Raw genomic sequence first — 22,611 nt, forward strand, 5'->3', positions numbered from 1 at the left:
TTTAGATAAAAATGCATCTCCCCTCCTTGTGCTTGTATAATAGGGTATTTTACCCCAATGTCCCTCAGGACTCCCCCCTGCTGCGCCGCAGGGGACCCTTGAAGGAATTGAGCCTCTACAAAGGAGACGCAATGTCATTTCAATGTCCCAGCGCCACTCGTCTCCGCGCTGGGATGATGAAATCCCGTTGCGTAGAAGAAATGAAGCAGTAGCCTAAAGGGGGAAATGGGCCCAGTCATATGGTCCACTGTGTGTAGCTCTGGACAACCTCTTCTCCTTTGTGGAGGCTCAATTTCTTCAGGGGTCTCCTGCGACACAGTGGGGAGGGATCCCTGTTATACAGGTACATGGAAGGGTGGTGCATTTTTTTTTAAAAGGACACATTTTTGAGAAAAATTGTCCGTTAAGACCCTCCAAATTTATTAATATGATGATGACCCCAGACACGGTCGGTCAGCGACACAAGCATACGTTCATACGGTTTCTGGTCATAGCTCCAAGTTTTTATGACCCTAGCATCACTTGTTAGAGCGAGACCTTGCTAAAGTGACAAAAAGAGGCATTTTTGTGATATTCTGATCTGTTTCTCTACTGGGTATTTTTATCCCATTCTCTCTTTTTAGACAGTGGAAGCTCTGCTTCTAACCAGGCTGGGGATTCTACTTGGGGAACAGGACAGGTATGTTTTTAAATACCCAAAAAACCAAACACCCAAGCACACCCCCTCCATAAGCTATATGTCTGTATCATGTATGTGTATATGTACACGAATAAACCAACACAACCAGTATCCAAATTATCATGAAGCTAAAACCGCGATGCTTTGTGTTTTTGAGAGTTGCCCCCATTAGTGTGGTAAGGGTAGCACACTCATAATTCTCTGTTTTGTCTGTCAATAGAAAAGGGCCAAAGTTACTGAGGAAGGTGCAGGGAATAAGCGCGGTGGACATGTATCGATGGAAGTTGTCTTCTCACGAGCCATGCAGTGCCACGTGTACCACAGGTTTGTGCCACGTCATTGTCTTGTATGACTTCTTTTCCAGGCTAGATGGAGGTACCCTCTCCTGGACCTTAATCCCATCTGATCCTTTAACGCAATCACAATCATACAGTAAGGCAAGTGATTCTTCATGACAAACTCCGCTTATCCAAACTGGTTAGTCACTGATGAGCCGTCAGCTCCTAACAGTGGTGGATACATACCTATATGTCCCTACTGGGGCACATCTGCTAAGGGTCCGCGGTCCGCGATTCTGTCAGGTTTCCCGAATATTTCCTTTTTGCGCCAAATTGCCCCGGGTTTTTGGCGCAAGCGATCGGATTGTGGCGCATCAGCGCAGTCTTACATGTGACAGAAATCGGGGATGGGCCGTCAGACAACCCGACTGATTCAGACAAACCGCGGGATTTAAAAACTAAATTGTGTCGCAAGATCAAGCACTCACATGCACCGGGAAGAAGAAGGTGAACTCCGGCAGACCTCAGCGGGGAAGCGACACATGAAGGAAATTGGACGCACGACCTTAGTGAATCGCGCCGGACCCGAATCCTTGTCGGACAACGCACAGCGGGGATCACGACAGGACCTGGTAAGTAAATCTGCCCCAATGTGTTGTATAACCTCAACCTGAATTTTACATATCAAGTGTAACAATCTGTTCTACACTTACTAGGGAGTTTTATCTTCAAGTCACAGTATAGACCATTACAAAGAGTGTACATAGATTTCACAGAAAAATGTGTAATACTTCATTTTACCTGTGGGGGCACTGCAGGGAAATTGAACAGCTGTACCCAGCTCATCTATTGATCAAAACTGATCACCATACACCCTAGAAGAACATCTTAACGCCAAGATTAACATCCTCAACACATCTCACAAAATTGTCCAAAGTCCTTAAATTCAACTAGAGTTTTGGGACAGAACTGACTAATAATTTCACAAAATATCATAACATAGCATAGGCAGAATAATCTATAACATAGGCACGACAATCATACATGATAATGGAGACACGGAACAGTAGAAATACTATAAAAATACAACTATACATACAAATACTATATTGGACATGCACATACCACCTAAATAATGTATCCCAGATATCTACATGTTCTTGGCACAGTGCCCCCTGGTGTCTGCAGGGTGAAATGCCTTACACTGATTTGGCTTAGGGCACATAATAACACACTACCTGTTCCAGCCACTTGGCTCCGGGTGCCCTGTGGTAAGATAGGCTCAGCTGTATTTCCACTGGCAGAGCGGTAGGAGGGCACAGCCTGTGACTTTAGACAAGGCTCTTTTGTGCATAGGAGACTAAAAGACACTGCATGTGACTCGGCGTCTGCAGGAAGGCTGCTCGCTCCGTGCCATGTCCCTTTCCTCCTGAATGCCGAATTATACGGTATAATAAAAGAAGCTGACTGTGAAGACATACACTTTCCATCAGGGTAATGTGTTATACGTCTACGTGCCCGTCATCTACAAAGTCCTCATTCTTAACCTACACAGTGATCGTTTCAGGAATTTTTCGGTAACATTTTTACTCTTCTGCATCTCTCTTCTAATCCTATAAAATAGTTCAGGTGGTCCCGAGCAAGTGTGACTGCTATCGTCAACTGTATGTAAGTGGTGAGCTCTTCCTTTCTTGTCCTCTACCTATCTGCAATGGTGCAAAGTGGCTACAAAAACATCTCCTTCTGGCTTATAGTCTCTAACCCTTGAGCCCAAACAAGAGCAGCATGCCTCACACATTGCTCTCTGTCAATGTGCCCACTCCTAAAGTAGATGCCCTCTCATCAGCCATCAATAATCCTTGGAGTCAGAAGACTCCACAACGTTCAGGGATCCGTAGCTTACACTCACCCAAGCCTGCTATGGTCCAAGTATTTACCTAGACTTCCACCATATTGAAGAACCTTCAATTTGATTCTCCCCTTCCCTCTGAAATGATGGGGGTTAAGGCTGCAGAAAGTCCAGGAAGATGTTGGTCACACGAGACAACTAAGGGGATCTACCCATTAGGCTGAGAATAAAGCAATTTCTTCTACCTGGAGGACCCAGCAATGTAATGCACCATTTCGCCAGTGGAGGCACTTCAGAAAAATGTAACACTTTTTGCCTAGTTCCCTAACATATGACATTTGAACGTTGGGGGTCATTGGAGGGCAATAGGGCAATAGACTTTCTCCACTTGTACTTGATTGATGGTTGATTGATGCCCACCTGTAAATCCCATCATGTATGATATGTTTGTAGATAAAAATGTGCTCAGAATAGTTGTCTCTTTGTACCTCTTTTAGTTATAAGGAGGTGAAACTAGATATATAGATATTGCAGTTGCTCTAAACAAGGTAAGTACATACTATATGGAGACTATGCAAGTGCTGTAGGGCTCTTGGAGAAAGGGGGTCTCATCCTTTGATGGTCACATCACCTTTTACCATGTTAAGGACCTCCAAACCACTTCAGGAAAACAAACTTCTGGACCCTTTGTCCTGGATGTCAAGACTGAGCCCCATAGCAGCCTTACATCTATGCCGCTTCTACCAATGAACAAACTATAAGTGATATAAAAGGGATTATAAATCAAACATATGATTTTGCATGGTTTCCCTTCACAGGAGTGATGTCCAATTACGCCATGTGCGTGCGCTACGACGGAGTGGAGGTGGACGAGTCACACTGTGACGCTCTGACCCGGCCTGAGCCCGTGCATGAGTTCTGTGCCGGGCGGGAATGTCAGCCAAGGTACACACTGTAGTAAACACTCGTTTGCAGATTACTCCGGCTGCCACGTTCCAGGACCAACCTTCTCAGAACTTCCAGATGGAGGCGGCCAAAAATATCATCACTGCATTTTCTGGTAGAAATGTACTGAATCATTTGGTGATGTGATGGATCTCGAGTCATGACCGCAGAACAGGAGCTGCTTTACCGAATACTCAAATTTTCCAAAGTGACGTAATTAAAAATAAGGATTTTTTTATTTCTTCCCTGAAGTAAAAAAACAAAAATATTCCATGTTGCACAAACGTTTCTCCACCCAAATTACATCATTTTTATCTTATTTTTGTCACTATTCTATGTTTTTTATGGTTGACAGACAATCTCATGAGAACAAAGTGTCACAACTCCACCCATGTTTGTATTATTTGCATATATATAAGAATATTTGAGACCATATTTGTTTTATGTTTCATTTTATGTTTAAGTTCATCTTCCTGTGTACTTCAAGTTGACCAGAGATCCCAACGTGTCCCATATTCCAGATGACCATGCAGTAACACGCCTCTCCATCATTGTAGGTGGGAGACGAGTAGCTGGAGCGAGTGTTCGCGGACTTGTGGTGAGGGCTACCAGTTCCGTATTGTTAGATGCTGGAAGATGATCTCTCCAGGGTTTGACAGCTCCGTGTACAGCGACCTATGTGACTCTGCTGACATCACCAAACCAGATGAGAAGAAGGTGTGCCGAAACCCAACATGTGGACCCCAGTGGGAAATGTCGGAATGGTCTGAGGTAAACACTAATCATCGCATATGTACAATGTCTGCTGTTAGATGGAAAACTACCTTCAAGTGGACGTTCCCTTTACACTAATTACCAAGATTTGCCATAAAATTAAAGGTCCATTAACTGTCAGGGACTATTGGGACTATGCTGTAGATCCCAACACTATTCTGGTTCTGTGGGTTCTTCATTCATAATGATCATGGGGGTCCAAGCAGGAAGACCCCCACTGAACAATAAGTGATTGACTTACATAGTGGACATATTCAATAGACTCACCACTCATGGTTATTTATTAGCAATACAGCAAGTAGGAGGGGTATTCCTAAAGTTACAGGAGTACACTAAGCCAGAGGAGACCATGAGGTTACAGGAGTCCTTATGGTGACAGGGGTCCGTGGAGTTACAGGAGTCCAGGCAGGTTACTGGGATTTTGGGGGTTACAATCCTTGAGGTATCAGAAGTCCAGGAGGTTATACCAGTCTTTGGAAGGAGGACTTACAGAGGTCAGGGGTATGGAATTAGAATAGTCTGGTGGAAGGGTTTTATCCAAGGCATTATGGGAGGCCAGGAGGTTATAGCAGTCTGGGAGGGTGTTACAGAAATTGGGAGGAGACTGTAGAGGAGTCTACATGAGTCTTGGCGGTCCCAGGTGTCCTACAAGTTATAGGTTTCCGGGGTTTGTAGGTGTCCACTGGGTTACTGGAGCACAATGGGGCACATTTACTAAGGTTCTGAACGCCGCATTTTCGTCGGGTTTCGCAATTTTTTCCGTTTTGCCCTGAATTTTTGCCCCGGGTTTTTGGCACACGCGATCGGATTGTGTCGCATCGGCGCCGGCTTGCATGTGACACAAATCGGGGGGCGTGGACATCGGACAACCCGACTGATTCGGACAAACCGCGGAATTTAAAAAGCAAATTGTGTCGCAAGATTAGCACTCACATGCACCGGGAAGAAGAAGGTGAACTCTGGCGGACCTCAGCAAGGGAAGCGACACATGCAGGAAATTGGACGCACGATCTTAGTGAATCGCGGCAGCTCCGAATCCTCGTCAGACAATGCAAGTCGGGGATCGCGATGGGACGGGTAAGTAAATGTGCCCCAATGAGTTAAAGGAGTTTAGGAGGGACACACATGAACAGATTTCTACCTACCTAGTTGGTACTTTCTGTATTACACGCTCTCTACTCCATAACGCCACAAGTCGAACCCATTACAAGGAGCGGTTTCCACTTCTGCATTCTGCATAGTCAGCATTTTCTGCTCGCCTGCTAGCGGCTGAAGAGATGGGAGCAGTCGTGCCCTCCTATAATTGCCGGCTAGCCTGTCTAATAATATTGGGATCAGGGTGCCGCCTTGTACAGGTGACCACGGTGTTTGATCTTTATAAGTTACAGCTGTGCGCCCCTGCTGCGGGTAAGACACCACTGGGCACCATTACCAGCTAAACTAATCTCATTTTTGATCAGTCTGAAGCTCAGTGCCAGCTGGCAGAGCATAAAACAGGCTATTATAGATTGATCTGAGCAGCAGCGAAGTCCCTGGGAAGTGTTTTTTAGAAACGCGACGGTCACACGCTGCCCTGTCATGTAGCCTTGCAGCAAGGGATGCTGGGTTATATAACCGCAGGCTATTCCCTTGTTCCTGTCACTTCGTACTGAGAGTGGAGCTGGGCTATATGTTTCTGAACTACAAGAAGACATCCCATAGTAGATCTTTCTAACCATAGCATAGCTAACGGGAGGTAGCAGATGCATGCAGGCCCCGGAGCCTTAGAATATCATTCTAGAATGCAGACACTGAGCAAATGCCATGACTAGAAGGGCTACATATGTTCTTACTCTAAGAATAATATCCCAGCAGTATGGCTTTCTATTACAGAATAAACCCTCTAAAACTGTTTGCCCCTTTAAAACTCCCATTCCAATTATGGCATCTACTTATAAAGCAGAAGAGACACCTATAAAAGTTAGTATAAACTACTTAAAGTTGATCATTTTAGTTAGAAGGTTCTCCACACAGCAAGTTAGTGAGCAAGAACTTCCTAGTGGTCTTTTTTGTTATGTATAAGAGTTTACCTACAGTGCCTCTGCAGGGGAAACAAAGTATTACACTCTTCCTACTGAAATCAATGGGGCACATTTACTAAGGGTCTGTGGACCACATTTCCGTCGGGTTTCCCGACTATTTCCGATTTGCACCGCATTTGACATGGTTTTTTGGCGCACCTGATCGGATTTTTAAGCGCAGGATTTAAAATTCAAATTGTGTTGCAAGACATGCACTTACATGCACCAGGAAGAAGAAGGTGAACTCCGGGGATCGCGACAGGACCGGGTAAGTAAATGTGCCCCAATATGCTTTCCAAGCTGGTTGGAGAGGTACCTATTACAGGTGGCAAAGAGTTGGTAGAGGTGGTGATATGTCAACTTTAAGTTATATTTCTCAAATCCAGTCCTATATATTCCATGCGGGTCATTTATTTTCTTTTTTCTCTCTTATTTTTGCAACTTTTTTTTGGTAAATTTGTTATATTTCTGCTTAAATTTGCGACGTCTCCACTCGCCCAGCAAAGTTAGCCACGCAAGAAGAATTGCGCCTGATATATCTTTAAAGGAAACCTGTCACCAGGAGACCCATTTTTAGCGCTCCCCCAGTCCCCACAGAGCATAGTACATACACTGCCAAAGTGTTTTTGTATTAAAAATAGGTTTTACAGAAAAAAAGATATGTTATATTGTACGTTTCATTAGCATGTGCTGTGTGACTAGGCACTCATCCACTGGGAGTGGCTGGAAAGGAGCAGTTCCCCCCACCCTTGGGAAACAGCTCCTCTATGTGACCTTTTCAAATATATGAAAACACCCATCACTTGGCTTAGTGACGCCCCCTGTTCCTCTACAGCCAATCCCGAGTGTGGGGAGTTACTCATATATTTGAAAAGGTCACATGTTTCCCAAGGGTGGGGGGGGGGGGGACTGCTCCTTTCCAGACCCTCCCAATTGGCAACTGCCTAGTCACACAGCAGATGCTAATGAAAGGTACAATATAACATATCTTTTTTTTTTGTAAACCTATTTTTTATACAAAAACACTTTGGCAGTGTATGTACTATGCTCTGTGGGGACTGGGGGAGTGCTAAAAATGGGTCTCCTGGTGACAGGTTCCCTTTAAAGTCCAGATGTGAACTTTATAATTTTGACGCAAATAGTGGTTAAAAAGTCGCAAATAAACTGCAGTCCTGACCAGACGTTGGAAAACTTCAGGAAAAGTTGCAGAAGAGTTTGAAACTTTTGAGTTTTGGCTGTTCAACCTCTAAGATAAATCAAACAAGTCCAAAAGTTGGGGAAACTAAGAAAAGACATGCACAAATGTCTTAGCTAAAAATAAATGACCCCCCATAACATACTTGGATTTCTAGGGTTATCAAGTTGTAACACCGTATTAGGCTGCATTTAGACGAAAGTATGCCTGCACGGTCATGGTCGCGATGGAGAGGAGGAGGGGTGACACCTCCCCTCTCCATAGAAACGCAAGACATATGGGCCGGGCACACGGGGAAAGATTGGACGTTGCCTTCCATTGCAGTCAATGGGGGACGTTTGTACGTATGTGGCTGGTATATCATGGAATAATACCATATTATTCTCTTTGTAGAAGAGTTCCAAAATGCATCGGGTCCAAACCCGATTTTGGAATCTTTCTCCTCATTGGCGGAGCTTATCGGGAGCTGCTTCCTGTTTGGGAGGGGCCAGGACACCGTTGCTATTCCTACCACTCCTTGCCTTTATGAGGACGAACATGAAATAATGGATAGTTTAGCAAGTGATCTCACACCTTAAACCAGATGTCTTGGCAGAGGATGCATGTGTGCTTCTCCGCAGCTGTCTTCTTGTCTGGAGAATTATTGTGCTTGTAGGTAAAATTAGTAAGGAATGTTGTCTGGAGGTACAAGGCATCCCGCAGGCAGGACGCCATGTTTTCAGGTAATGGGTATCTCACCCGCTAAGCCGTGCCTTCTCATCTTTCCAGTGAATCCTTCCATCCTTCTTCACGTACGGCAGTAATCTGCCAGACGCTCCGCTCACTTCTAGAACTGATTGTTCTGCTCCAAAACTGCAAGGAAAGTGTAAATATCTCATAAATCCATAGAAGGAACTAAAGGCTGCAAATATAATTGCTGTGACTGCCTCTGTTTTTTTCCGTATGGAGATCCACCTGAAGTAGAGAGAGGTACAAATGCCTAAAATTAGCTCTCCTCCTGAAGAAAGACAATAATATACTGCCGCCTATAGGTAGCTACCTCCTGATTTTCCATTAGAGGGTACTGGATTGGATTATGAAGGTCCAACTTCCTGGCTATGCAAATGAACTCTCCTCCAAAAGGCAGACAACTGTACAAAGTCACCTATGGGTAGCAACCCTCTTATTATGCCACTGGTTCCCTTTATGTACTTACTGATGGTGTAATGTAGGCAATGCTTCCTTGGTACCCCCTTATTTTACCTTGGGGACAGGTACTCCTTATACAGAATCAGCTTTAGTATGGAAAAGTATGACAATAAGCTTTTCTTCAGAAGGATAAAATATTATAGTGCAACCTATAGGTAGCTACCCACTGGCTTCCCACAGAAGGGCTACTGGTTCTCCTTCTGAGGTCTAATTAATACCTTAGTACCTTAAAGGTAATATATCCTGTGAAAAAAACAAAGCAAATTAACTCTAAATCTATGGTGCCTATAGGCATCTATACTGTAAGTCAGCATCTGTAATATAAAGTCCGGTCTAGTAGATCATGGTTTGGTCCAGAACCACCATCTGGATTGTCCAGCACCGGTTTCTGTTTTCCCTTGCAGTGAGGCTGCTGAATGCATTACTTTCATCTAATTTTGGATATCAGAAGAGAGGGCCCTGATGATTCGCTCCATCCTGAATTAATATATATTTACCATATACAAAAACAACCTGCTCTTCAGAAGATACCGAGCCTGAAGAGCGCACCAATTACTTCCAATAACATCTGATTTTGTAGGTGGCAAAGTTTATAGGCTGCAAAACCTTTCATGGTGTCTGTCACTTTGATATTCAGTCAATTATTTCTAATGTTGGAGACTACAGTGTTCCTCAGCCGCTCTCAAAGGGCAATTATATATATATATATATATATATATATATATATATATATATATATACCGTATATGTTCCTATAAATAAAAATAACTGCGTTATTAGCCTCCATAAAAATTTCTGTCTTGTCCATATCCAATAAATCAGATCTTTGCTAAAGATCTATACAACATAGAGCCGGATATTTGTGGTTTCCAACATTGACGTAGAGTGGGTTGTGTTCTCGAGGACGTTCTCGAAGTAAACTTTGGGTCACGTGTGGAAAAATCTAAAAAAAAATTAGATTATATTTCATCATATTTTTCAGTGTACAGCAAAATGCGGAGAGCGTAGTACCGTCACACGGGACGTGCGCTGTTCAGAAGATGAGAAACTCTGTGACCCGAGTACAAAGCCACCTGCAGAGAAGAACTGCACTGGACCTCCTTGTGACCGCCAATGGACGGTATCAGACTGGGGACCGGTGAGTATCGTCAAGTTTACCAGTTACTTATCTAAATGACAACCTGTTACCCCATTACTAAGGTTGGTGAATGTATCAAATCCAGAAAGTTCAAGAGGACACTGAGAATTAATCCTGAAGAAGGGCATTTCATGTACAGTATGTTGCCTTGGGCACAACTTTAGAACTCAAGTTGGTTGGAACTTTTTGTTATCAATACTTGTCGTAAGGATATGAATCTTTTCTTGGATGGTGATGGTAACTACCTTTATCCATTGTATGCCACTGGCTATATCCTTATTTGTCTGGCCTGTCCATTTTAGATTTTTCTGATGGATCTCATGGACTACATATGATTTTACTCCTGATATCACTTTACAATCTCCTCGTCCCTCAGTGGGTCAGTACATTGCTGGTTGTTTGATGGTCAACAATTGTGAAAAGAGCCTTTAAGGTGTATTTTAGACATTGATTGCAGACTTGGGTCAGCATTGGATTAAGGTCTGTAGTCTCCCCAGTCCTTTTCTGGCCAGTGTTGGTTGTCTATGAGTGGCTCTGTGTTCATGGTGGTTGTGTCAGCTGCGAGGACTGGTGGTTGAAGGACTCCTGCATAGCAGATAGCTCTTGGTGCAATGTTAATTCAATACTCAAAGCTCATCTGCCAATAGTAATCTAAACCAACACTACCACAATAACAAAGGGTCGGAATGATGAAATCAAAGAGGTAGTTGGCAAATTGGTGGTTGATTACTCAACGAAAACGAATGATTTGTCAGACTTTGGTCTAATAGGTATGGGCTGGATGTAGGACATGACCCCCAACGTGAGATACATTCTAGTAAATGGTTGAGATGTTATACATGGTTGGGTATATTCGAAAAAAAAACATGTATAATCTCTTGATCCCATGAATTATCAGGCGTTTTGCACCATTCCTGGAGATGTGAGCAGCTCGATGTGTTATGCTCGTACGATCTACATAATTTACATCTAGTAGAAAGAAAGCCGCGATCAAACAGAAAGCATATCGCCTTCTCCAGGAGTGTTTTCCCTCCGTTTAGCTGTTGAGAACTAGCAGAAGCCTCAGACGGCACATGTTCTCTTTAGAAATTGCATCCCTTCTGGTGAAATGATGTCGGTCCATTAAAAGATTTCACAATCTACAAATAATCCAATTATCTTCAAGCGAAATGCAACTTCTAAATCTCTTCTGAGGGCATTTAACTCCTATTGCTAGGCAACCGTTTCCAAGGAGGCTGCCTATTTTTAGTGGTAATTGATGAGTTCCAGAGAAGGTAGAAAATAGGTTTGGAAGAGGCAAAAGTCCACAAGATTCGGGTGGTTAGATTCATAGACCGCATCGCACCAGAGCACTTTCTGTTACCTGATTTATTGCAGAGTCTTCTCGTGGACGATGTTGTCCAACACAAGTCTGTGAGAGACCGTCTACGACTAGGAAAGGTGGCTACATGCACCTAAAAAGTGGCCAGCTAAAAGAAAAACATGAGGTTGATACACCTTGGTCAGAAGAAGTTGTTAGTCAAACCACTCGTTAAGATGTGTGACCAACTTTAGAGAAGACCCAGTTTAACACAAAGTCTAAAAAAATCATATTTAAACTTATTGTTCCATTTGGTCCCTCTTCTTCCCACAGTGCAGTGGATCCTGTGGTTCAGGGAAGATGATAAGACACGTATATTGCAAGACCGGTGATGGCAGAGTGGTCCCAGAGTCACAATGCAACTTAGAGACAAAACCATTAGCCATCCATCCATGTGGGGACAAGAACTGTCCGGCACAATGGGTGAGCCAGGACTGGGAAAGGGTAAGTTGGTTGACTTTGCATTATTTTTGCACCGGGTACAAGGAGATCTAATATTTCGAGCCTTTGGAATCGTTGGGCATGTCTTACTAATTTGACAACTGGACCAAAGATTGCACATCCTATGGCAGTGATGGCAAACCTTTTAGCGGCCGAGTGCCCAAACTGAACCCAAAACCCCCTTTATTTATTGCGAAGTGCCAACCAAAAATTAAAGCTGTAACTTATCGTTCAACAACTTCATATTTACCTCCTGAGGACAGCAACACATTTGAAAGATGGAAATTTTTTTATCATTTTAGTTTATTTGCAGTGTCCCTCTGTACACAGAGAATTGTGGGGCCTGCAGGAGGTCCTCCAGAGATAATTCGGCCCTGTCTACTCATTCTCCCTCTTCCTACAGTTCCAAGTAGCGAAGTAAGTATCAAAATATTACTGAAAGCAGCATCTTTTAAGTTGCTTGGAACTGGAGGAAAATTCTTTGAGTCCTGCCTGGTGTGCTGTGGTGATAGCCCGGGTGCCCACAGAAAGGCCTCTGGGTGCCGCCTCTGGCACCAGTGCCATAGGTTCGCCACCACTGTCCTATGGTACTATGCTCCACCTATTCTATGCAACATTTTGTAGAGTACTTGGTTGCGTAGAGGTTAGGTGGTGGCATGGTCCCCCCATCTTCTATTACCCCTCGCAGATTTGCTTCCTTTCCTCCAGTGTAACACAACCTGTGGTAGAGGAGCAAAGCAACGAGTGATCAATTGCCTAGAAGTTACCAATGGTAAAGTCAAGACCCGCAACCCATCTGACTGTGACATTGCTAAGAAACCTTCAGAGGAGAGCACCTGTTTTGAACGACCATGCTTCAAGTGGTATACTACCCCTTGGTCTGAGGTAAGAGACACTATAGTCTAAACCTACGTAAGAGATTTTCTGGCCTCTGTAGACATCACAGGGTATCATGCAGACAGACTGTTCCTTGGCTGCCAAGAGATGATTAGATTTGGGGTATCGGTGCCAGACACAGCTTTGCAGCAAAGCCCGGGCAAGCTTCACTCTAGTCTCCAGCTGCCAACATCTAAACAGTTTACTGCTTGTTTTGGGATCAGTCTAATTAACCCCTTGTTATTACTTGTTTTGGATCCAACAATTGAGTACAAATGATAAATCTGAAGACCCCATATTTTATAGGGATTGTCGGTTAGATAAAGCTATAGAGTGCCGACAGTAGGTGCATCCTGAAGATGGACCTCAGGATCTTCTAGATGGCTACCTGTCATAGTTTTGAAGACCACAGCTGTATATGTACTGACTATTAAAAGCAAGACGTTCCCAGCTATCATAATTTTTGGAATTTTGGGGAAAAAAAATCTAGAATTATATGGATGTCATAAAAAATGCCACGTAAATCAGATTACTGTTTCATAACCGGTCCACGTTCTTATGACCTTGCAGTGCAGTAAAACCTGTGGAGTTGGAGTCAGGATGAGGGATGTCAAGTGCTTCCAGGGAAGAGACATTGTTCGAGGATGTGACCTCTTGGTGAAACCTATCGGGAAACAGACTTGCGACTTGCAGCCTTGCCCCACTGATCCTCCAGGTGAGTCTAGGGACATAGTTTCAAGAGTAAAATTGGTAGAAATTGTAATGTTGCTTGGATACTTCATTGGTCCACCTCCACGTTCACAAGAAAGACTTACTGGATTATCTTAGATACAAGTGCGTCAAGGGCATAGCCACCAGTAGTTGTGGGTTTATCTATGGTTATTAGATATATCCTAACCGCTATATACATGCCTGTTTAGCATGGTGGAACATGGATGGGTATCAATATGGAGAGGGGTTTCTGTCATCAAGGATGAGTCAGGAGGCTCCATAGCATATTAGATAGTTGTCCAGTTGGGTTGGCCCAAAATTGGTGGGTTGACCCAACATTAATCATATGTTCAAACTATAATCTCTATGGGGTCTTCTCAGTCTGTCCTCATGGCTTATGTCGAGGAATATATGAAGAAACGTGTTAGATTTCAGACCCATAGACGGGATGGAAGAGAAGAGGTAGAATAAAGTGGGGGGACAGGGTTAAAAAAATGAAAACGCCCAAGAGTTATTTTAGGCTTAGGTTTTTTTGAGCAAAGAACTTTGTTGTTGAGGACAACATAATAGTTGGGAATGGGACAATGGGGGTCATTTACTAAGGGCCCGAATTGCGTTTTCCCGACGGGTGATCCGAAAATTTCCGATTTGCGCCGATTTTCCCTGAATTGCCCCGGGATTTTGGCGCACGCGATCGGATTGTGGCGCATCGGCACTAGCATGCACGCGACGGAAATGGGGGGGGGGGGGCGCGGCCGAACGAAAACCCGACGGATTCGGAAAAACTACCGCATTTTAAAAAAAAAAAAGTGTTGTGGGACTCGCACCTACCTTCACCAGGAATAGGCCGGTGAACTTCAGTGCATTCCAGCGGGCCTCGGCGGACTTCACCGCAGCAGCAACACCTGGAGGACGTCGGAGGTATTACCTTAGTGAATCCCGGCCGGACCCGAATCCACCGCAGAGAACACGCCGCTGGATCGCGAATGGACCGGGTAAGTAAATCTGCCCCAATATGTCTGAAGGGAACACCCATGCACCCTTCATATTGGAAGATAAAACCATTGAAGGAACCTTCCATCCGACAGAGACACCTGGAGTATGTCAGGACCTCTGATTTGTACAGTTATTGCTGATTACATGAAGGGGCTCTCCGCCTGAAGCTGTTTATACCATGTATTCCAGTAATTTTGTGACTAATAGGCTCATGTCCATTATCTCCCAGTACAACAAGCTCTACCTCTCTTCCTCTAGATGACAGCTGTCAAGACCAGACTGGAACAAATTGCTCGCTGGCTATTAAAGTGAATCTCTGCAGTCATTGGTACTATAGCAAGGCCTGCTGCCGCTCCTGCCGCTCTGCCCACTCCTAGGTATTTGCCTCTGTGGAGAAGGAGACTCTACAGGCCAAAAGGACACGTGTCGCCCTGTAGGCACCATGATACTGGAGGGGGAGCACCAACATAAACCCCTAATAATATAAATGCTATATCCCACAGGCACAAAGGACCACCAATTATACCCACATAAGCCTACAGTTGTTGGCTTTGAGACCAACTGTGCAAGTTTTCGGCTTTAATAAAAAGATCTGTCCAAGACAAAAGCTTTCTTCCACACACAGCGCCACCTCTGGCCATACAGTGTCTGGTAATCCTTATTCAAATGTATAAGGCTGAACTGCAATACCAAACTCTGCCTATTGTCAGAGGTGGCGCTCATTTTGAAAAAAAAAAAGTAGATACTATATTTTAACTTGACATTGTTTTTAGGAAAAATTAGCCTATAAACCCTTTAACTGTTGATACATTGGCCTTTTACTTACAGGCCTATCTCATGACCCTGGGGCTTGCATCTTGTGGTTCAGCTACAAAAATTGTAATTGCAATTTAGATTCCATAAGATTTTTTATACCTCCTTAGGTTCCTAGGCACCACCATGCCCAAATCACCCATATGGCAAAGTTTGGATTTACATTGGACCTGGTGCCCTCTTGTTCCCCTGTTATTTTATATGGCCTCATTGGGTTATGTTTCAAAAATGACTAAGAATGGCTAAAAATGTCCTCAGCCAAATGAGGACAGACCTAACAGGAGACCTAAATGGAGCAAAAGAGGGGATCAGGAGTAAAAGAAATTAAAACATTGTGAATTAAGCCACCACTAGAGGGAGCTAGTCACAACATGGAGCTCTAACACATGACTTCACCTCAAAGCACCCACCTAAGTCCTCTATAGGTGTCAACTCTGGACTCTTTTCTCCATGGACCCTTCTTTTCTCTTCAGGAACATGGATAAGTTGTCAGACCCTAAACCTCTACCCCTTTCGAAAAACTTTTCATAGGGTTCAAGAAAGTATTTCATCCCTTCTTAGCCTGTATCACTCTTAGTATAGTATTTGTACAGTGTCTGACCACTATGTTCCGGCTCAGCTGGGGCCCCCTTTCTAGGTGGTGCCATAGGTGACCTGTTAACTTTTTAAGGGTCTAAATTTTGTAAAAAAGTTTTGGCAAATTTTTTTGGTAGTGCAGAATTGGCTTCATATATCGTACTGTGATTTATCTGTATAACACCGGGGGGAGGGGGGGTCTAAAATATTGTGTATTTAATGTCTCTTACACTGCACTTTATTACGTCCAGCCCCCCCCCCCCCTCCCTAACATCTCCCAATCTTGATGGAGTCCTCCAGAGTCCAGAGGGTTCTGATGGAGTCCTCCACAGTCCAGAGGCTTCTGATGGAGTCCTCCACAGTCCAGAGGCTTCTGATGGAGTCCTCCACAGTCCAGAGGCTTCTGATGGAGTCCTCCAGAGCCCAGAGGGTTCTGATGGAGTCCTCCAGAGCCCAGAGGGTTCTGATGGAGTCCTCCAGAGCCCAGAGGGTTCTGATGGAGTCCTCCATAGCCCAGAGGGTTCTGATGGAGTCCTCCAGAGCCCAGAGGGTTCTGATGGAGTCATCCAGAGCCCAGAGGGTTCTGATGGAGTCCTCCAGAGCCCAGAGTGTTCTGTTGGAGTCCTCCAGAGCCCAGAGGGTTCTGATGGAGTCCTCCAGAGCCCAGAGGGTTCTGATGGAGTCCTCCAGAGCCCAGAGGGTTCTGATGGATCTGTATCCCGGGAGAGTTTTATTTGCTTTCAGGCTGCAGATCTCCCGCCATGCTGCTTTGTCACATTATGTCCTTTCTAATTTAAGATATCCTGTGTAATTTTGTCAGAGACTTTCACCACGGATGGTTCTCCTCCCGGCCCGGCCGCTATTGCTGAACCTCATGGCAGGTGCTGTTTACATGCGATGACGTCTGGCGATGGTCTGGGGGCCTAGGGGGTCATCCAGTTTGACCTCTAACGCATTCCTCATATGGAAAGAAGTCTTGTAATATGAAGGTGTATACTTTTAGGATGATGTATCCATACATATAACACTTATTATTAGGAGCTGTACAGAATTATAACCTAATAACGGACTGAATAATCTAAGGGTTGTGCCCAGGACGGGCATCTTAAAGGCAATGTCTTCAAGTCCCTCTTATATTTCATTTCCACAGCGTAATTAGAAGCACTACCACAAACGATCTGCAGACAGGAGTGGCGCTCTATCTGGAAGCAAATAGAAATCCATGGATTTATGAGCCATTCACTATCAGGTGATTGCCATTAATCCGTAGGAAAGTTTCTGATTTCTCTACAGCGCCACCAAAGGGGAAATGAAGCATTACACCTGCACTCATATCATAAATATTATCATCTAGCATCAATGGTGTAGAAGTGTTGTCATGGGGACAATGTAAAGGATAATAAATCATACAAAGTTATAATGGAAATGGGTCGTAAACATATTTTATTGCCTTTAAGGTGCAGTCTGCCGGGTGATATAAGACAACCGGATATATGTAAACTTTTTCATCTACGCTTTTATTCCTGGACTTTGTATCATTGCAGAATATTTGTCTATAAATAATTCACTTTACTCACATATAATGGTTCTTTATTGTATCATCTGTGTACATTGTAATAAACCTTGGTATTTATAATATTTAGCATTTCTTCCTCATCACTATTACTCGGCTACTACAAAAAGGACCCTAACACTGCTGTGCTCTGAGCTCTCTGCAGTGACTGCTGTAGTGTTAAACCAGAAGCCTGCATCAGCTTTTACTCTCCGTAATGCTACAAAAAGGCTACAGAGATACTGTAAATGGTGATGCGGAAGGGCAAGAGTTTGACAGAAAGCAACTGCTGGATACCATAATAGTACGGCACCTATGTCACGGATCGGGAGGTATTAACTCCATGTCCCCGCAGAGGATTTGGTAAAACTAAGTTCTTGTCAGGCACCAGGGATAGTGGACCCACTGGACCAATGCGGATGATGACGTAAGCCGACACCTGGAACTGGGGTCTAATTGGTACACTGTTCTCACCAGAGTCTGCTGCAAAGCAGGTTGGACTTGTTGGGACGTGGTACCACCAGGTCGTTCCACAGGCGCAACTTTGTCTGCGGTGGTGGCCAAGGCGAAGTACAGAATCATAAGGCAGACTCGTGGTTGGGGACAGGCAGGAGATCGAGACAGGCAGCACAGGATCAGAGTTGGGGATGTAGCGGTAGGTTAGGACAGGCAGCACAGGATCAGAGTTGGGGATGTAGCGGTAGGTTAGGACAGGCAGCACAGGATCAGAGTTGGGGATGTAGCGGTAGGCAGAGCCGGATCATCATTGGCGCTATTGGAGCGCTAGCGCCGGGCCCCCGGATCCGGATTTGTTGTTTGGGGGCCCCCGGCCTGGCGCTCCAATAGCGCCAATGTTCAGTCTCCTGCTGGGCCCCGACCCTGTATTCGGCAGTCGGGCAGGGGCCTCCGTCCGTCCGGACAGGAAGCTCCTGCCCGTCCCTGTATAGTGCTCGATGCGGCCGTTTCCGGCCGCTCGAGCACTATTACTGGAGCGATGTGGCCGGAATACAACCCCGGCGCACATCGCTCCAGGAACTAGGCTGCGCGGCCGCGTGATGACGTCATCACGCGGCCGCGCACCCCTTCCTGCCCGGACGCGGCAAGAAGATAGAAGCTGCGGAGCCAGAGGTGAGCAGAAGTTTTTTTTTTTTTTTTTTAAATCAAACAGCAGTAAAAACATGGTGGGGGCTTGTATAAAAGCATTCATTTGGGATTTGGTGGTCGGAGGGAAGAACATGAAATAATTTATTGTGGTGGGCAGCATATCATATAATATATAATTCATTGTGTGTGGGGGGCAGCATATCATATAATATATAATTCATTGTGTGGGGAGGCAGCATATCATATAATATATAATTCATTGTGTGGGGGGCAGCGTATCATATAATTCATTGTGTGGGGGGCAGCATATCATATAATATATAATTCATTGTGTGGGGGGCAGCGTATCATATAATTCATTGTGTGGGGGGCAGCATATCATATAATTCATTGTGTGTGGGGGCAGCATATCATATAATTCATTGTGTGGGGGCAGCATATCATATAATATATAATTCATTGTGTGGGGGGGCAGCATATCATATAATTCATTGTGTGGGGGCAGCATATCATATAATTCATTGTGTGTGGGGGCAGCATATCATATAATTCATTGTGTGGGGGGGCAGCATATCATATAATTCATTGTGTGGGGGGGCAGCATATCATATAATTCATTGTGTGGGGGGGCAGCATATCATATAATTCATTGTGTGGGGGGGCAGCATATCATATAATTCATTGTGTGGGGGCAGCATATCATATAATATATAATTCATTGTGTGGGGAGGCAGCATATCATATAATATATAATTCATTGTGTGGGGGGCAGCGTATCATATAATTCATTGTGTGGGGGGCAGCATATCATATAATTCATTGTGTGTGGGGGCAGCATATCATATAATTCATTGTGTGGGGGGGCAGCATATCATATAATTCATTGTGTGGGGGGCAGCATATCATATAATTCATTGTGTGGGGGGCAGCGTATCATATAATTCATTGTGTGGGGGGCAGCATATCATATAATTCATTGTGTGTGGGGGCAGCATATCATATAATTCATTGTGTGGGGGCAGCATATCATATAATTCATTGTGTGTGGGGGCAGCATATCATATAATTCATTGTGTGGGGGGGCAGCATATCATATAATTCATTGTGTGGGGGGGCAGCATATCATATAATTCATTGTGTGGGGGGGCAGCATATCATATAATTCATTGTGTGGGGGCAGCATATCATATAATATATAATTCATTGTGTGTGGGGGCAGCATATCATATAATTCATTGTGTGGGGGGCAGCGTATCATATAATTCATTGTGTGGGGGGGCAGCATATCATATAATTCATTGTGGGGGGCAGCATATCATATAATTCATTGTGTGGGGGGGCAGCATATCATATAATTCATTGTGGGGGGCAGCATATCATATAATTCATTGTGTGGGGGGCAGCATATCATATAATTCATTGTGTGTGGGGGCAGCATATCATATAATTCATCGTGGGGGGGCAGCATATCATATAATTCATTGTGTGTGGGGGCAGCATATCATATAATTCATTGTGGGGGGGCAGCATATCATATAATTCATTGTGGGGGGCAGCATATCATATAATTCATTGTGGGGGGGCAGCATATCATATAATTCATTGTGTGGGGGGCAGCATATCATATAATTCATTGTGTGGGGGGGCAGCATATCATATAATTTATTGTGTGGGGGGGGGCAGCATATCATATAATTCATTGTGTGTGGGGGCAGCATATCATATAATTCATTGTGTGTGGGGGCAGCATATCATATAATTTATTGTGTGGGGGGGGGCAGCATATCATATAATTCATTGTGTGGGGGGCAGCATATCATATAATTCATTGTGTGGGGGGCAGCATATCATATAATTCATTGTGTGGGGGGCAGCATATCATATAATTCATTGTGTGGGGGGGCAGTATATCATATAATTCATTGTGTGGGGGGGCAGCATATCATATAATTCATTGTGTGGGGGGGCAGCATATCATATAATTCATCATGGGGGGCAGCATATCATATAATTCATTGTGTGGGGGGGGGCAGCGTATCATATAATTCATTGTGTGTGGGGGCAGCATATCATATAATTCATTGTTGGGGGGCAGCATATCATATAATTCATTGTGGGGGGCAGCATATCATATAATTCATTGTGTGTGGGGGCAGCATATCATATAATTCATTGTGTGTGGGGGCAGCATATCATATAATTCATTGTGGGGGGGCAGCATATCATATAATTCATTGTGGGGGGCAGCATATCATATAATTCATTGTGGGGGGGCAGCATATCATATAATTCATTGTGTGGGGGGCAGCATATCATATAATTCATTGTGTGGGGGGGCAGCATATCAAATAATTCATTGTGTGGGGGGCAGCATATCATATAATTCATTGTGTGTGGGGGCAGCATATCATATAATTTATTGTGTGGGGGGGGGCAGCATATCATATAATTCATTGTGTGTGGGGGCAGCATATCATATAATTTATTGTGTGGGGGGGGCAGCATATCATATAATTCATTGTGTGGGGGGCAGCATATCATATAATTCATTGTGTGGGGGGCAGCATATCATATAATTCATTGTGTGGGGGCAGCATATCATATAATTCATTGCGTGGGGGGGCAGCATATCATATAATTCATTGTGTGTGGGGGCAGCATATCATATAATATATAATTCATTGTGTGGGGGGGCAGCATATCATATAATTCATCGTGGGGGGGCAGCATATCATATAATTCATTGTGTGTGGGGGCAGCATATCATATAATATATAATTCATTGTGTGGGGGGGCAGCATATCATATAATTCATCGTGGGGGGGCAGCATATCATATAATTCATTGTGTGTGGGGGCAGCATATCATATAATTCATTGTGTGGGGGGCAGCATATCATATAATTCATTGTGTGGGGGGGCAGCATATCATATAATTCATTGTGTGGGGGGGCAGCATATCATATAATTCATTGTGTGTGGGGGCAGCATATCATATAATATATAATTCATTGTGTGGGGGGGCAGCATATCATATAATTCATCGTGGGGGGGCAGCATATCATATAATTCATTGTGTGTGGGGGCAGCATATCATATAATTCATTGTGTGGGGGGCAGCATATCATATAATTCATTGTGTGGGGGGGCAGCATATCATATAATTCATTGTGTGGGGGGGCAGCATATCATATAATTCATCGTGGGGGGGCAGCATATCATATAATTCATTGTGGGGGGGGGCAGCATATCATATAATTTATTGTGTGGGGGGGGGCAGCATATCATATAATTCATTGTGGGGGGGCAGCATATCAAATATTCATTGTGGGGGGACATATCAAATAATTTTGTATTAGTATTCCAGTATTCATTCTAGTATATTAGATTCTTAGTGGAGTGGTTAAGCATTTATCAAGAGGGATCACAAATAGTTCACAAGGCGAGGGGGGGGGGGCAGTATATTAGATAATTCATTGATGGGGGCAGTACATTAAAGGAAACCTACCACTTGTAGTGGCAGGTTTCCGATGGCAATACCGAGCACCAGCTCAGGGTGAGCTGGTGCCGGAGCTTATTTTAGTTAGTGTTTTAAACCGCGGTTTCGCGGTTTAAAACACTTTTTAAACTTTATAGCCGGCGCAGGCAGGTACGCGCTCGGCGCTTACCGTGCGCGCGGCTACATAGGAAGTGAAGGGGAGCCGCGCGCATAGTAAGCGCCGAGCGCGTACCTCCCTGCGCCGGCTATAACATTTAAAAAGTGTTTTAAACCGCGATACCGCGGTTTAAAACACTAACTAAAATAAGCTCCGGCACCAGCTCACCCTGAGCTGGTGCCCGGTATTTCCATCGGAAACCTGCCACTACAAGTGGTAGGTTTCCTTTAAGTAAATGTATTTTAAATAATTACTTGAGGTGAGCAGCATCTAAAATTCATGGGGCACCACCGTATAATAGAGAGGGCTATAAATAGGTAAATTAATTAATTAAAGGGGGCAATAAAAATTAAGTCATTAATTGGGGGGGCAACATATATACCGCATATACCCGTGTATAAGCCGAGTTTTTCCAGCACAA

At 44.2% G+C, this 22,611-nt stretch overlaps 1 protein-coding gene across 1 annotated transcript in view; it reads left to right on the plus strand.

Annotated features, from left to right (window-relative positions):
• Positions 1 to 22,611, plus strand: part of ADAMTSL2 (ADAMTS like 2) — a 45,883-nt gene that overhangs the window by 19,410 nt on the left and 3,862 nt on the right. Inside the window, exons 12-20 of the mRNA XM_072124683.1 lie at positions 900 to 1,003; positions 3,625 to 3,751; positions 4,309 to 4,522; positions 9,951 to 10,106; positions 11,740 to 11,910; positions 12,616 to 12,792; positions 13,354 to 13,498; positions 14,749 to 14,867; positions 17,030 to 17,128. Coding sequence (XP_071980784.1) covers positions 900 to 1,003; positions 3,625 to 3,751; positions 4,309 to 4,522; positions 9,951 to 10,106; positions 11,740 to 11,910; positions 12,616 to 12,792; positions 13,354 to 13,498; positions 14,749 to 14,867 — 1,213 coding nt within the window. The 3' untranslated portion in view covers positions 17,030 to 17,128. The remainder of the gene's footprint in view (positions 1 to 899; positions 1,004 to 3,624; positions 3,752 to 4,308; positions 4,523 to 9,950; positions 10,107 to 11,739; positions 11,911 to 12,615; positions 12,793 to 13,353; positions 13,499 to 14,748; positions 14,868 to 17,029; positions 17,129 to 22,611) is intronic.

This window comes from Engystomops pustulosus, chromosome 9, assembly GCF_040894005.1.
Source record: "Engystomops pustulosus chromosome 9, aEngPut4.maternal, whole genome shotgun sequence".
NCBI lineage: Eukaryota > Metazoa > Chordata > Amphibia > Anura > Leptodactylidae > Engystomops > Engystomops pustulosus.